Source organism: Eleutherodactylus coqui, chromosome 4 (genome assembly GCF_035609145.1).
Source record: "Eleutherodactylus coqui strain aEleCoq1 chromosome 4, aEleCoq1.hap1, whole genome shotgun sequence".
NCBI lineage: Eukaryota > Metazoa > Chordata > Amphibia > Anura > Eleutherodactylidae > Eleutherodactylus > Eleutherodactylus coqui.
Genome location: NC_089840.1, coordinates 202,806,519 through 202,823,341, shown reverse-complemented (window position 1 = coordinate 202,823,341; position 16,823 = coordinate 202,806,519). Strand labels below are relative to the sequence as shown.

Genomic DNA, 16,823 nt, shown 5'->3' with positions numbered 1-16,823 from the left:
TTGAGACCCTTCAATATCGTCTACAGCATCTAATCTCAATTCATATTGCTCCTGATGATCCACGCAAACTTGAGTGGTGAAACGCGTCGAGCAACGAACTAATGAGCAACAAATTAATGAGAAATCGAAGAAGTAAAGGGATCTTGAATTCCTTGGGTCTAGTATCCTTTAAAAACGACCCTTACCAATAGAAGGGAGGCTGTATTACATTCTTGGGAGGCGTTCTCACTGAGATTCATGCAATATATTTGACATCTTCAGAAATCCTCGTGAGACGTCTCTCTTGGCATAAGACCAAATTCCGTCTCTTTATCCACTAGAGCTGGACGAGTATCTCTAATCCTCCTCTGTAATGATTGTGAAGAAACGCGTATATGAGTCACTATAATTGAATTTATTCATGACGTGTGGGTTACACAATACCAAGAAGTAGCAACTGGAGACATTTCATTCCTATAAATCCGGTGTGCGAATATACAACTAAGTTTCGGCCCCCTGCCTAACTGACCACAGGCAGGACTAGAAACTTTGTGATCATTGGGAACCACATATTGTTGACACCCACACATACAATAGTGTGAATAAACACTTACCTTTAGTGACTGCTAACGGTGCGGTTGGATGGTCCACACCACGTTCTTTATTTACTTACGTTTTGTTTTATGTGTTGTGCCCCTAAGTGTATATTTTAATCGTTTGAATAAAAATTAAACTTTTTAGTCTAAGTCACCACTGTGATAGAACAGTAAAAGGATTTGCACAGAAAGCACTGGCCCTTTAACAAATAATGCAGGAGAAATCATAGAAGACAATGGAGGGGAGGCAAATCTAATTAAATGATTTCTTTTGAAGTGTATTCACGAATGAAAAAGAAATGTCACACGAGATGCAGAAGAATAAAACAACCCCACCCCCCTCCCTGCAAAATATTACATACCTAACACAGGAGGAAGTGCAGAATCGGTTAAAGAGGATTAAAATCGATAAATCGCCAAGCCCAGATGGAATACACCCAAGGGTTCTAAGGGAACTAAGTCACATGATAGCTAGACTACTATTTCTTATATTTAATGGACACTATAGAGACCGGGGTTGTACCAATGGATTGACGTATTGCCAATGCGGTTCCAATATACAAAAAGGGGTCCAAAATAGAGGCTGGTAACTACAAGCCGGTAAGTCTCACTTCAATAATAGGAAAAATATTTGAGGGGTTTATGAGAGATGCCATCCTAGAATACCTCAAGGAAAACAACAATATAGCCCCTCAGCAGCACGGGTTCATGAGGGGCCAAACATGTCAGACCAATTTGATCAGCTTCTACGATGAAGTAAGTTCCAGGCTGAACCTGGGAGAGTCTATTGATCTTGTATATCTGGACTTCTCTAAAGCATTTGACACCATGCCACATAATAAGCTGATATATAAAATCAGACAGCTTGGAATGGGACGAAAATGTGTGTATTTAGGTAAAGAACTGGATAGAAAGCAGAGGGTGGTATTAAATGTTCAACTGAATGAGCTTGCTTGTTTGTGAATGACACATCACTTACAGATATTAATCAACTACTGAGATCACTAAAGCAGTTTCAGATCACTGTATTTGCACACCTATTGTTTTCAATGGGTTTATCCTGACCGTTCTTTTTTGTGCGCGCATGAAAAATTGTGCAATTTTGCTTGGAAATCAATAACAGGCAGACTTATTAGGCTTCACAGTGTTTTCAATCACGGCCCGGGTATGTCCTGCACCAATGTGAATGGTCCCCGGCAGCACAGAATGTACAGTAAAATGTGCAAAACATGTGCAATCGCATGACCTTCACAGCACTAAAAAGCCATGTTACCAGGAGCATTTTTGCGCTTATGCGCATCTGAAGCTGCCCTTATGCTCAGAAACCTTATCACAACATCATCTAGTCTGTCTAGGATTACATGAAGAGACAGGAATATTTGAGCAGCCGACATCTACAGAAGATCTGTGCTTTGTTCTTCCAGTTGTTTGGAACAACCTCCCTGCTGAGTTCCTTTAGAAACTGTGTGCAAGTGTACTGAGAACTGATGCTGTTTTGAAGACAAAGGGCAGTCACACCAAATATTGATTTGATTTACATTCCTCTTTTGTTCAGTCACTTTGCTTTTTGTTAATTGAGAAAAATAAAACCACAAACACTTCTAGTTTAGAGATGAGCGAGCACCAAAATGCTCGGGTGCTCGTTACTCGGAACGAATTTATCGCGATGCTCGAGGGTTTGTTTCGAGTAACGAACCCCATTGAAGTCAATGGGCGACCCGAGCATTTTTGTATTTCGCCGATGCTCGCTAAAGTTTTCATGTGTGAAAATCTAGGCAATTCAAGAAAGTGATGGGAACGACACAGAAACGGATAGGGCAGGCGAGGGGCTACATGTTGGGCTGCATCTCAAGTTCACAGGTCCCACTATTAAGCCACAATACCGGCAAGAGTGGGCCCCCCCCCCCTCCCAACAACTTTTACTTCTGAAAAGCCCTCATTAGCATGGCATACCTTAGCTAAGCACCACACTACCTCCAACAAAGCACAATCACTGCCTGCATGACACTCCGCTGCCACTTCTCCTGGGTTACATGCTGCCCAACCCCCCTCCCCCCTGCACGACGCAGTGTCCACAGCGCACACCAAACTGTCCCTGCGCAGCCTTCAGCTGCCCTCATGCCACACCACCCTCATGTCTATTTATAAGTGCGTCTGCCATGAGGAGGAACTGCAGGTACACACTGCAGAGGGTTGGCACGGCTAGGCAGCGACCCTCTTTAAAAGTGGTGGGGCGATAGCCCACAATGCTGTACAGAAGCAATGAGAAATCCAATCCTGTGCCACCTCCATCAGGAGCTGCACACGTGGGCATAGCAATGGGGAACCTATGTGCCACACACTATTCATTCTGTCAAGGTGTCTGTATGCCCCAGTCAGACTGGTAATATGTACCTTAACAGTAACCGCGTTGGTGGTAATGTGGTGGTGACTGCGGACCTAGTAGCACGGTTGTATTTTGTTGGTTTTCAGAATGTGGCCAGGATTAAGTGGGCCGTGGCGGGGGGATGATGGGGGGGCTCTCTTGTTGTGTCGGTAAAGGTGAAATTCTTGGACTGCCACCAGACGAACCAATGCAAAGGCATTTGCCAAGAATGTTTTCATTGTTGGAGGAGGAGGGGGATGTTTTTGAGGCACTACGTGTCCTCTCCACGTGTCCGTGGTTATATGCACCTTAACAGTAACCGCGTTGGTGGTAATGTGGTGGTGACTGCGGACCTAGTAGCACGGTTGTATTTTGTTGGTTTTCGGAATGTGGCCAGGATTAAGTGGGCCGTGGCGGGGGGATGGTGGGGGGGCTCTCTTGTTGTGTCAGTAAAGGTGAAATTCTTGGACTGCCACCAGACGAACCAATGCAAAGGCATTTGCCAAGAATGTTTTCATTGTTGGAGGAGGAGGGGGATGTTTTTGAGGCACTACGTGTCCTCTCCACGTGTCCGTGGTTATATGCACCTTAACAGTAACCGCGTTGGTGGTAATGTGGTGGTGACTGCGGACCTAGTAGCACGGTTGTATTTTGTTGGTTTTCGGAATGTGGCCAGGATTAAGTGGGCCGTGGCGGGGGGATGGTGGGGGGGCTCTCTTGTTGTGTCGGTAAAGGTGAAATTCTTGGACTGCCACCAGACGAACCAATGCAAAGGCATTTGCCAAAAATGTTTTCATTGTTGGAGGAGGAGGGGGATGTTTTTGAGGCACTAAGTGTCCTCTCCACGTGTCCGTGGTTATATGCACCTTAACAGTAACCGCGTTGGTGGGAAATGGCCTCGCCGCCATCATGTCTTTGGGAAGCCTCTGTTTCCACACCCCAGAGACATACCATTAGCAGCGGTATAGGCAGAGCCCAGAATTCGTAACATTTCAGCCGTAGCATTAGGACAGGCCCCACTAACATATCACTAGCAGCATTATAGGGGGAGCACAGTATTAGTTCCATTTCAGTAATAGTAGCACTCAAGACAGGCCCCAGTAACAATTCTGAAGCAGCAGTATAGGAGGAGCATAGTCTAAGTTCCATTTAAGTAATAGTAGCAGCCTACACAGGCCCCAGGAACAATTCCGAAGCAGCAGTATAGTGGGAGCGCAGTCTTAGTTCCATTTCAGTAGCTGCAGTATAGCCAAGGCCCAAGTTACATTTATGTAGCTAAAGTGTAGGCCAACCCCACACACCTTTCTGTACCATGAGTGCAGGCGAAGAACATAGAAATTGCTATGATTACACTGTAGGTGAGGGCCCAAAAAAATTGGTGTACCAACAGTACTAATGTACCTCAGTAAAAATTGGCCATGCCCAACCAAGATGGCAGGTGAAACCCATTAATCGCTTTGGTTAATGTGGCTTAAGTGGTAACGAGGCCTGAAGGCAGCCCAGTTTAACGAAAAATTGTTTCAAGTTAAAGTTCCAACGCTTTTAAGAGCATTGAAACGTATAAAAAATTTTTAGAAAAATTATATGAGTGAGCCTTGTGGCCCTAAGAAAAATTGCCCGTTCAGCGTGATTACGTGAGGTTTCAGGAGGAGGAGCAGGAGGAGGAATATTATACACAGATTGATGAAGCAGAAATGTCCCCGTTTTGGATGGTGAGAGAGAACGATGCTTCCATCCGCGGGTGCAGCCTACGTATTGCTTAGGTATCGCTGCTGTCCGCTGGTGGAGAAGAGAAGTCTGGGGAAATCCAGGCTTTGTTCATCTTGATGAGTGTTAGCCTGTCGGCACTGTCGGTTGACAGGCGGGTACGCTTATCTGTGATGATTCCCCCAGCCGCACTAAACACCCTCTCCGACAAGACGCTAGCCGCAGGACAAGCAAGCACCTCCAGGGCATACAGCGCTAGTTCAGGCCACGTGTCCAGCTTCGACACCCAGTAGTTGTAGGTGGCAGAGGCGTCACGGAAGACGGTCGTGCGATCGGCTACGTACTCCCTCACCATCCTTTTACAGTGCTCCCGCCGACTCAGCCTTGACTGGGGAGCGGTGACACAGTCTTGGTGGGGAGCCATAAAGCTGTCCAGGCCCTTAAAGACTGTTGCACTGCCTGGGCTGTACATGCTGCTCGATCTCCGCACCTCCCCTGCTACCTGGCCCTCGGAACTGCGCCTTCGGCCACTAGCGCTGTCGGATGGGAATTTTACCATCAGCTTGTCCGCCAGGGTCCTGTGGTATAGCAACACTCTCGAACCCCTTTCCTCTTCGGGAATGAGAGTGGGAAGGTTCTCCTTATAGCGTGGGTCGAGCAGTGTGTACACCCAGTAATCCATAGTGGCCAGAATGCATGTAACGCGAGGGTCACGAGAAAGGCATCCTAACATGAAGTCAGCCATGTGTGCCAGGGTACCTGTACGCAACACATGGCTGTCTTCACTAGGAAGATCACTTTCAGGATCCTCCTCCTCCTCCTCCTCCTCAGGCCATACACGCTGAAATGATGACAGGCAAGCAGAATGGGTACCGTCAGCAGTGGGCCAAGCTGTCTCTTCCCCCTCCTCCTCATCCTCCTCATGCTCCTCCTCCTCCTCCTGAACGCGCTGAGATATAGACAGGAGGGTGCTCTGACTATCCAGCGACATACTGTCTTCCCCCGGCTCTGTTTCCGAGCGCAAAGCGGCTGCCTTTATGGTTTGCAGGGAACTTCTCAAGATGCATAGCAGAGGAATGGTGACGCTAATGATTGCAGCATCGCCGCTCACCACCTGGGTAGACTGCTCAAAGTTTCGAAGGACCTGGCAGATGTCTGCCAACCAGGCCCACTCTTCTGAAAAGAATTGAGGAGGCTGACTCCCACTGCGCCGCCCATGTTGGAGTTGGTATTCCACTATAGCTCTACGCTGCTCATAGAGCCTGGCCAACATGTGGAGCGTAGAGTTCCACCGTGTGGGCACGTCGCACAGCAGTCGGTGCACTGGCAGATTAAACCGATGTTGCAGGGTGCGCAGGGTGGCAGCGTCCGTGTGGGACTTGCGGAAATGTGCGCAGAGTCGGCGCACCTTTACGAGCAGGTCTGACAAGCGTGGGTAGCTTTTCAGAAAGCGCTGAACCACCAAATTAAAGACGTGGGCCAGGCATGGCACGTGCGTGAGGCTGCCGAGCTGCAGAGCCGCCACCAGGTTACGGCCGTTGTCACACACGACCATGCCCGGTTGGAGGCTCAGCAGCGCAAGCCAACGGTCGGTCTGCTCTGTCAGACCCTGCAGCAGTTCGTGGGCCGTGTGCCTCCTATCTCCTAAGCTGAGTAGTTTCAGCACGGCCTGCTGACGCTTGCCCACCGCTGTGCTGCCACGCCGCGCGACACCGACTGCTGGCGACGTCCTGCTGCTGCTGACACATCTAGATTGCGAGACAGAGGTTGAGGAGGAGGGGGAGGAGGAGGGTGCTTTAGTGGAGGAAGCATACACCGCCGAACATACCACCACCGAGCTGGGGCCCGCAATTCTGGGGGTGGGTAGGACGTGAGCGGTCCCAGGCTCTGACTCTGTCCCAGCCTCCACTAAATTCACCCAATGTGCCGTCAGGGAGATGTAGTGGCCCTGCCCGCCTGTGCTTGTCCACGTGTCCGTAGTTAAGTGGACCTTGCCACTAACCGCATTGGTGAGGGCGCGTACAATGTTGCGGGAGACGTGGTCGTGCAGGGCTGGGACGGCACATCGGGAAAAGTAGTGGCGACTGGGAACTGAGTAGCGCGGTGCCGCCGCCGCCATCATAGCTTTGAAAGCCTCCGTTTCCACAACCCTATACGGCAGCATCTCAAGGCTGATAAATTTGGCTATGTGGACGGTTAACGATTGAGCGTGCGGGTGCGTGGCGGCGTACTTGCGCTTGCGCTCCAACACTTGCGCTAGCGACGGCTGGACTGTGCGGTGCGAGACATTGGTGGATGGGGCCGAGGACAGCGGAGGTGAGGGTGTGGGTGCAGGCCAGGAGACGGTAGTGCCTGTGTCCTGAGAGGGGGGTTGGATCTCAGTGGCAGGTTGGGGCACAGGGGGAGAGGCAGCGGTGCAAACTGGAGGCGGTGAACGGCCTTCGTCCCACCTTGTGGGGTGCTTGGCCATCATATGTCTGCGCATGCTGGTGGTGGTGAGGCTGTTGGTGGTGGCTCCCCGGCTGATCTTGGCGCGACAAAGGTTGCACACCACTGTTCGTCGGTCGTCAGGCGTCTCTGTGAAAAACTGCCAGACCTTAGAGCACCTCGGCGTCTGCAGGGTGGCATGGCGCGAGGGTGCGCTTTGGGAAACAGTTGGTGGATTATTCGGTCTGGCCCTGCCTCCACCCCTGGCCACCGCACTGCCTCTTGCAACCTGCCCTGCTGCTGCCCTTGCCTGCCCCTCTGAAGACCTGTCCTGAGTAGGCGTTGCACACCAGGTGGGGTCAGTCACCTCATCGTCCTGCTGCTCTTCCTCCGAATCCTCTGTGCGCTCCTCCCTCGGACTTACTGCCCTTACTACTACCTCACTGCAAGACAACTGTGTCTCATCGTCATCGTCCTCCTCACCCACTGTAAGGTCTTGAGACAGTTGCCGGAAGTCCCCAGCCTCATCCCCCGGACCCCGGGAACTTTCCAATGGTTGTGCATCAGTGACGATAAACTCCTCTGGTGGGAGAGGAACCACTGCTGCCCAATCTGAGCAGGGGCCCGAGAACAGTTCCTGGGAGTCTTCCCGCTCCTGAGCATGTGTCATTGTAGTGGAGTGAGGAGGCTGGGAGGAAGGAGGAGCAGCAGACAGAGGATTCGGATTTGCAGCACTGGACGGCGCAGAACTCTGGGTGGATGATAGGTTGCTCGAAGCACTTTCTGCCATCCACGACAGGACCTGCTCACACTGCTCATTTTCTAATAAGGTCTCCTGCGTTGACCCATTAATTGTGAGATGAATGTGGGGACGCCAGAAACGTGCCTCTCTCCTAATCGCGCAGCAGTCGGCTGCGACACACCTGGATCAGGAGCTCGGCCTGTGCCCACACCCTCACTTGGGCCTACGCGTCCTCGGCCGCGTCCACGTCCTCTAGGCCTACCCCTACCCCTCAGCATGCTGTATTACCAGTGATTTCCAAGCCAGGAAAGAAATTGGCGCAAGCCTGCAGCCAAAATAGAATATTTTCCCTTGTTTTTCAAAGGAAAAGCCACACTGCGTGTATTCAATGAATACTACTAAGTTTAATAACTGTGTTGTGGCCCTGCAAATGTGTCAGAGAACTGCAGTGATGCAAAGTTATTCGCTACAGCAGATCAGGGATTTCCCATGCAGGAAAAAAATTGGCGCAAGCCTGCAGCCAAAATAGAATTTTTTCCCTTGTTTTTCAAAGGACAAGCCACACTGCGTGTATTCAATGAATACTACTAAGTTTAATAACTGTGTTGTGGCCCTGCAAATGTGTCAGAGAACTGCAGTGATGCAAAGTTATTCGCTACAGCAGATCAGGGATTTCCCATGCAGGAAAAAAATTGGCGCAAGCCTGCAGCCAAAATAGAATTTTTTCCCTTGTTTTTCAAAGGACAAGCCACACTGCGTGTATTCAATGAATACTACTAAGTTTAATAACTGTGTTGTGGCCCTGCAAATGTGTCACAGAACTGCAGTGATGCAAAGTTATTCGCTACAGCAGATCAGGGATTTCCCATGCAGGAAAAAAATTGGCGCAAGCCTGCAGTAAAACGTAGCTGGCTGCGTCTGATTTTTTTTAACGTTCTGCACGCAGCACACACGTACCCAGAGCCCTGAGGACTGTCAGAGGCAGGTGAAATAGAATTTTTTCCCTTGTTTTTCAAAGAAAAAGCCACACTGCGTCTATTCAATGAATAATGTATGTCTTCTGGCCCTGCCTACACAATTCTATCCCTGTAGTATTAATGCCGGGTGCAATGGTCTGCACAGCCGGTTTTGAGAAAAAAAAAAAATATGCAACACTGCTAACAGCAGCCTGGACAGTACTGCACACGGATAGATGTGGCCCTAGAAAGGACCGTTGGGGTTCTTGAAGCCTACACTCACTGCTAACACTCTCCCTGCCTAACCACCACTTCTGTCCCTATTGCAGGGCGCAAGACTCTGCAGATCCAATTTTGAAAAAAAAAAAAAACATACAGTGCTAACACAGTACTGCACACTATTAGATGTGGCCCTGAGAAGGACCGTTGGGGTTCTTGAAGCCTACACTAACTCCTAACGCTCTCCCTACAGCAGCTCCAGCACGATAGCACTTTCCCTCAGCTAACTCACAAGGCATCTGAGCCGAGCCGCGGGAGGGGCCGATTTTTATACTCGGGTGACATCAGATCTCCCCAGCCACTCACAGCAGGGGGGTGGTATAGGGTTTGAACGTCACAGGGGGAAGTTGTAATGCCTTCCCTGTCTTTCAATTGGCCAGAAAAGCGCGCTAACGTCTCAGAGAGGAAACTGAAAGTAACCAGAACATCGCGTGGTACTCATTACGAGTAATGAGCATCCCGAACACCCTAATATTCGCACGAATATCAAGCTCGGACGAGTACGTTCGCTCATCTCTATTCTAGTTTTAAAAGCATTCTTGGTATTTGTATAGCGCCAAATCATTCCTCAGCACTTTCAGGTAATTATTACCCCCCACCAAGCTGGGTTCTCATTTTACCAACCTCAGAAAGATGGAAGGCTGAGTCAACCTTGAGCCAGCTACCTGAATAATGCAGGGATTGAACTTGCAACCTTCAGGTTGTAGGCGAGAGCTTACACTCTGCGCCACACAAGTATTACTTTTACTCAGCAATTTCTCCACACCGGCCTAAAACTTTAGTACAGTACTGTAACATGGTTTCTCTTAGGAGTATAATTATGACATCATAAATAGGCTTAATTTAGATATGCTATCGTGACATGACATATAGATAAAACTATTATAAAATCCCAAGCAGGTTTTCTCCAGGGAAGCTATTGTGACTTTACAAGTGGGTTTCCCTCTAAGAAGCTATTGTAACATCACAAGTGGGTTTCCCCCAGAGAAGCTATTGTGACATCACAAGTTAATTTTACGCAAGTAAGCAACAAAGGGAATGTAATCAGGGAACAGTGGGTGGTCTGTTCCCTAAACACAGCTCATGGCAGCTCACATGCTCCATACTAATAGACATTAGTACCAAAAATCGCACCTATACTGAGCTAAAAATCACATGAACGGGCAGCTACTCACTGGAGCTACTCACTTAAAAAAGCGCAGCTGCTCCAGGAGTAGAGGGAGAATAAGCCCTGCAGGGCTCTGGGATTTCCCCATAGTAGGGAGAGAGAGAGCGGGGCTATGGGGGATTAACCCATAGCCCTGCTCTGTCTTTCCCTGCTATGAAATAATCCCCCATAGCCCCACTCTCTCTCCCTGCAATGGGGGATTAACCAATAGCCCTGCTCTGTTTCTCCCTGTTATGGGTTAATCCCCCATAGCCCTGCTCTCTTTCCCTGCTATGGGTAATTAATCCATAGCTCTGCTTTGTCTCTCCCTCCTCTGGGGATCCCTGAGGGATATCCCCATAGTGCAGAGGGAGTGGAAGGGGCTAGAGAGAATGGGCACTGCAATGAGACTTCTCGCAGATCCCTCTTGCTCTGCCCTCTCCTCCCATGCTCTTGGGGAAGCCCTGTAACCCTGCCCCCTCCTTCTCTCTGCTATAGGGAAATCCCTTGGGGAGAGAGGTGGAGGGAGTCCCATACTGCTGGGGCATTGCCCAGCAGCCGGGCTGGAGTAATTCCTAGCTGCTTACAGCAAGACTTTCAAAACGTGTAGCCCAGAAGCACATTTTAAATTTCCCACTGAAAATTCTTGTTAGTCCCCACAGGGATTAAAGGAACCCTCGGGGCTTCCCATCACCCCCACAGGGACTAACAGAAGTTTACAGCGGGACATTTAGAATACCTTGCAGTCGCATGTCCTATCTTTGATTGGTGCGATTATTTAGTGTGTCTAAAATTCCTTCATGTGAATGCTTCTATAGAAAACCATTGGTTCTTATAGAAGCACACTTTTCATCTGCCTCTAATGCGTGAAAACAGCACTCATATGAACGACGCCTAACAGTTAGCCAATGACTGACCGACAAATGAGAATTGTTCGCTTTTCAATCATTGTCTATTTTATACAGGCATAAAAGCCATTGTTGTCTTGTTCACTTATCGTTTAGTTTAAACTGCGTCATTCAGTCTTTCACATTCACTAATATAGCGAATGTGAAAGACTAAACAATACTGAATGATGTTCCTTTGAACGAGCCAACGATGTGTTTGCCTGTCTAAACAGACTGCACAAAAGCGAATGAGTTAGCAATGATGTCACTCGCTTATTTGCTTGTTCAAATGAGAATCGGCTCATCTAAAAGGACCTTTAGGATGCTTTTAGATGTAACAATTATTGTTAAAATAATTGTTCAAGCAAGTGAAAGTGAATGATTATAGTTCTGTCTAAATGTAAGCCAATAACTGAATGATGAACGAGAATCATTTGCTATTCATTCATCATTCATTCTATGCAAGCATAAAAACCAACATTGGATCGTTCACTTATCGTTCGGTTTAACCCCTTGAGTGGCACGCCCGGAAAAGTTCCGTGACGAGCTCCACTGCCCATAGTGATATACCCCGGAAGATTTCCGGGCTATGTATCACTATGGGAGCTGCAGAGCACAATGCCACAAGCTGTGGCAGTGTGCTCTGCCTGCACAGTCCCACAGAGAACAAAGCAAGGGCTTTGAAAAACCAGCAGAAGATATTGCCGACATGTCGGCAATGTCCTGCTTTGTTTACAGGTTGCCATAGAGACCATCGGCTTGTCAGAAGCAAGCCGATGGTCTCTGTGGCAGGGGGAGCTGGTTGTTAGCTGTCAGAGGACAGCTAGGTACTAGCTCTTACAGCAGAGATCAGAGAAAACCTCTGATCTCTGCTGTGTTAACCCTTTACATGCTGCAGTCTATGTGACTGCAGCATGTAAAGGGCTGTCACTGCAGCATGTAAAGGGCTGTCACCATCGGACCCCTGGAATGTGATCAGGGGTCCTGATGGGTCCCTGTGGAAGTCCCCTAAAGGGACAAAAAAAAAATAAAAAATTTTTAAAAAATTAAAAAAAAAAAAGTAAAAAAAATTATTAAAAAAATAAAAAAAACACTTTCTCTTTACTTTGTAAAAAATCAAAAATACAATCACACATGTGGTATCCATGTGCGTCGTAATGACCCAGAGAAGGAAGTTAATACATTATTTAACCCCTTAATGACATGGCCCCTTTTTTCTTTTTTCCCCATTTCTTTTTTTCCTCCCCCCTGTTTAAAAAATCACAACTTGTCCCGCAAAAAACAAGCCCTTATATGGCCATGTCAATGGAAAAATGAAAAAGTTATGGCTCTTGAGACGCAACTGCAAAACTAGTTGAAATTCAATGATTAGACCATTTTAAAAAACCTGCCCTGGTGGGCACGACAGGGTGGTAGGAAACCCGCCACTCAAGGGGTTAAACAGTGCTCGTTCAGTCCCTCTCATTCACTACAAGGACTGAATGATTCTGAATGATTCTTGATTGAGCCAACGATGCATCTGTGTTAGGCTGTGAAGCCCTTGGTGTGACAACACTTGCGCTAGCAATGGTTTATCTGTATGCATGTGAGCTCTGAGTAGGGTTTCTGTGTTGGGTTTCTCTGTCACCCTAGGCTTTTGCTTTTATACATGATGTATGGTGCATCTCTGTGCAGGTGACCAGACATGTGTGTGAACAATGGGGTGTTAATTGGGTCTGTGCAGGTGCCAGACAAGGTGTATGAACAGTCCTGTTCTATCTTGCGTGCAAGTCCTTGGGGTGTTGGTGTGAACAGCGACATGTTCAGTGTCTGTTGTGGTTTCCAGACACCCGGTGTCATTACTTCTGTTCTGCGATTTGTTTTTAACTGTGTTCTGCACTGCTGTGGATCATTTGCCATCCAGGGATAGCTACGTCCTTAGCTTCTTGCACAGGGTCGTCCTTAACAGGATGATTACCCTGCTTGCAGCAGGTTTTCATGTGGTTGTTGTCCCTTTAGAGTAGGGATATGTTATATCTGCCCATGAGACCAGTACGCAGTCCTACTTATGGTGTTTATTGTGCATTGTGTGTGTGCGCTTATGGCGTATGTGTATATGCCGTCTTGCGTCCATGCTGAGGCTTGGTGCCTTGGTGTGCCCGGTGGACGTAACAATATGCCTGTATAAATAGGCTGCATGAGTGCAAACGAGTTAGCGATGACATCACTCGCTCATTCAAATGAGAATCGACTCATCTAAAAGACCCTTAGTCATGTGTGCCATTGTTAAATCACTAGTGGGCTCACAAACTTCTTTTAAATTGTCCTATTAAATTTAAAATGCAAGATGATGTAACTCTGCAATAGATCTTAATTATTAAGAACCTTTTCAGTGTTTGATATGCATAAACATTTGTGTCTCCTTGAAAGTGGATTTTTAAAGTATTAAAATAAAGTGCGGCTTTTATTTCTCAAGGTGCTGGATGGATCTTCTATTCTTTGCACAGCCAAGAGAAGGCTTACAGGTCATGTTCTGTAGGAGCTGAGTGTCACTAGTGGTATTCTCGACCGTTAAAGGGGTTCTGACACTAAAAAAAACCAACTTTTACTCACCTTTCCTGGCCAGGACCGATCGCCAGGCATGTCCCCTCTGTCTGGCATCTTCTTCTGTGGCTTGTAGAAGCAGAGCAGGAGCGGTCAAAATGACCGCTTCCTGCTCAGCTCCGTCCGTCAGTCACTTCCGAGGTGAACGGACGGGCCGCTCACAGCAAGCACGTCACAAGCAGTGCTTGCTGTGGGCGGCCCGTCCGTCCTCGCTGAACTACGAAATTCTGCGCGTGCGCAGTGGAGACACGGCCCGTCCTGACTCCTGTCAGAGGGCACCTCTCCACTGCGCATGTGCGCGATCCCGGAGCGGCGCGGCTCGTGGAGGAAGAAGCAGAAGAACAGCGCCTGCCGGGAGATGACCCCCCTGATGTCAACAACAACAGGAGACAATGTAAGTATCATGTTTTTATGCTTTAGCAGCCATTAAATCGTGGGTTCCCTGTGTCCATTAGGCAGACCAGGGAACAATGGCTGGTAAAGCATAAAAAAATTATTCATGTCAGAACCCCTTTAATAGTACAGGCAAGAAAAGACAGGACTTACCCAATCTTTCCAGCAAGTAGTCAATACTATGTGCAAGATAGATAGGACAGGTCCTGTCCTCCCGTTTATTTTTCAAACTTGTACGGAATAGTGTTGAGTTTGAAAGCTAGAAAAAAAGATTCTTATCTCGCTCATGCGCAACTATGCTCTGTAGTGGAGAGCATAGTTGCGCATACACCCATGTGAAGAAGCATTTCTATGCAGAAATCTCCTACTTCCCAAATGTGAAGCGTGCCCATCGTACAGCTAGAAATTTGGAAGTGTTGCATACTACTGCTGAACAGGATGACTGGGGAAAGCCCTGTTAGTTAACAGCACCCTCTAATCATGATCACTGATTAAAGGGATTGTACAGTGGGCAATCAGTGCAACCGCAGTCTTATGCTTTATGGTTTGGTTTTTCAAAATAATAGCACTGTAAGGTTTGTTGTGTGGTAGACCCACTTAATCATGCATGTCCATACTCTTCAAAGGTTAGCTAAATATACAAAATTACAAGCACCAACTAAAAATATAGAGTCATGGTGGGCTGTGGAAAACCTTTAAAGAGGAACTAGAAGTCACTGGGAGGTTCCCAAATAAACTGTAACTTTAATTGATATAAGACTAAAAATCAGATCCATTGAACCCAATTAGTTTTGCTAAATACAACTCATCTGCTCTAATACTCCACTAAATACACTCTACTGCTTTTTCCAACGCGTTTCACCAGATCAAAAACTGGATCATCAAATTATATATATATATATATATATATATATATATGTCATATCGCTCAACCCTGGTGTTAGGCTGGCGGCAATACCACTAGTGTGTAAAGATAGTAGCCAGAAAAATAACAAACAAATTCACTCAGCTCTTCATCTCTTCATGGTGGACTGGTGGTAAGTAAAGGAAAAAAGCTGAGCTAATTGATTGCAATAGATCTGAATAGCTGAACAGGATATATGTTTAGATTATCATTCTACACCATTGACGGCAGGTTAGCTGATAGGATGACTTGGGTCCACTCAGTGAATTTCAGTTCTGAACAGTCTATACAGTACTCCTTGAAATTTATCAGGTAGACCTGGGTTCATCTACTGCTGGTATTGGTGATTCCTATATATATATATATATATATATATATATATATATATATATATATATATATATACTTCTTCGAATCTATTCCATTAACCCTGAAGAAGAACCCTAAGTGGGTTCAAAAGCTCGCTATAACATTATGTATTTTTGTTAGCCATTAAAAGGTATTATAGCTACAAAATTACTTGCTTTTTTTCTTGCCGAGAACAGTTACATCTAACTACATCTTGTACATGATTTGATTTTATATTTCTAGTTAGAAGTCATTGGGAGGTCCCAAATCCATACTAATATTTTAAACGTGAAAGTAACTCTGTCTGTCTGTTTGTTACCTTTCCACAACTAAAACCGCTGAAGCGATTCTGATGAAATTTGGCAGGGAGATAGCTTGCATTCTGAGGAAGGACATGGGCTACATTTTATGCTGAAAATTTATAGAGTTCTCTAAAGAGCGCAACAAGACAGACTTATTTGGTGATGCACAGGCGCACCTCTGCCACGTGGCAAGACGGAGAGGAAGGGAGCGCACATCATAAGCTAGGCTTCCCCAAATGGGCAGACGTCATTGCCGCACGTATGCGATTATTAAGCTAGCAGTGGAAGAAGAGGGGGAAATGGGACCACAGTTTTCTGGATAAGTGGGGGTCTCAGTGGGGGTCTTAGGATAAGTGATTAAAGTCCATGATAAATTCCTTTTGACAAAAACAAAAACCTTTTTACGAGAGACTGACCAAAATGACAAATAGAAGAACTTATAACATTATTTATTTTAAAATTCTGCACTTTGGAAAAAAAGTCTAATATATATTTTCTCCATACCTCTCAACTGCAATGGCCACAAGAGTAAATACAGATGCAGAAACAGACATTCCTTGGACAAGACCACTCATCTTGCACATGATGTTGTCAAAAGGCCATCCTAAAGAAAAAGAAAAGGGAGAGAAAGAAGATTTTATTACATGGATAGTACACTTCCGTTGAAAATAACAAGAAACACAATGAAGGGAATTTATTAACTGATTTTCTTTCCAATTTCTATTTAGAAAAGTTGCAAATTTGACACATGGTACAATTGCACTAAAATTTGTAACTTTCTTGCCATTTTTGAGAAATGCCAAAAACAAAGTGGATGGGGTTAGGTGAGAGGTGGTGGGGCCCCATTGATCTGACAAATGTACTATAATTTATACCAGAAATTGGCAAAAATTAGAGTGCAAATCTACACCTGCTCATAGCATAGGCGTATAGTTCAATTTCTGGTGCACATTCAGCCAAAGATGCACCAATTTTATTGCTAGGTGCTTCTCGTCATAAATTTAGCACACTTTTACCCCCATGTACTTTGGTTTAACAATGGCATATGAAATGCCAGTCAGTGCTATTCATTTAAAGAGTTTTTCCCATCTCATGAAGTGATGGCACAGTTTTAGAATATTTAGTCACTTTGTGATTTGACCTGGCCTGTCTTCTGGGACTCCATCAATCCTCAGAGTGAATGGGCTGCAGCGATGATTTATTGCTAT

General features: G+C 46.6%; 1 protein-coding gene across 1 annotated transcript in view; it reads right to left on the bottom strand.

The window, feature by feature from the left end:
• The window catches only part of NPFFR1 (neuropeptide FF receptor 1), a 215,987-nt gene that overhangs the window by 56,277 nt on the left and 142,887 nt on the right, over positions 1-16,823 (bottom strand). Inside the window, exon 2 of the mRNA XM_066598769.1 lies at positions 16,120-16,219. Coding sequence (XP_066454866.1) covers positions 16,120-16,219 — 100 coding nt within the window. The remainder of the gene's footprint in view (positions 1-16,119; positions 16,220-16,823) is intronic.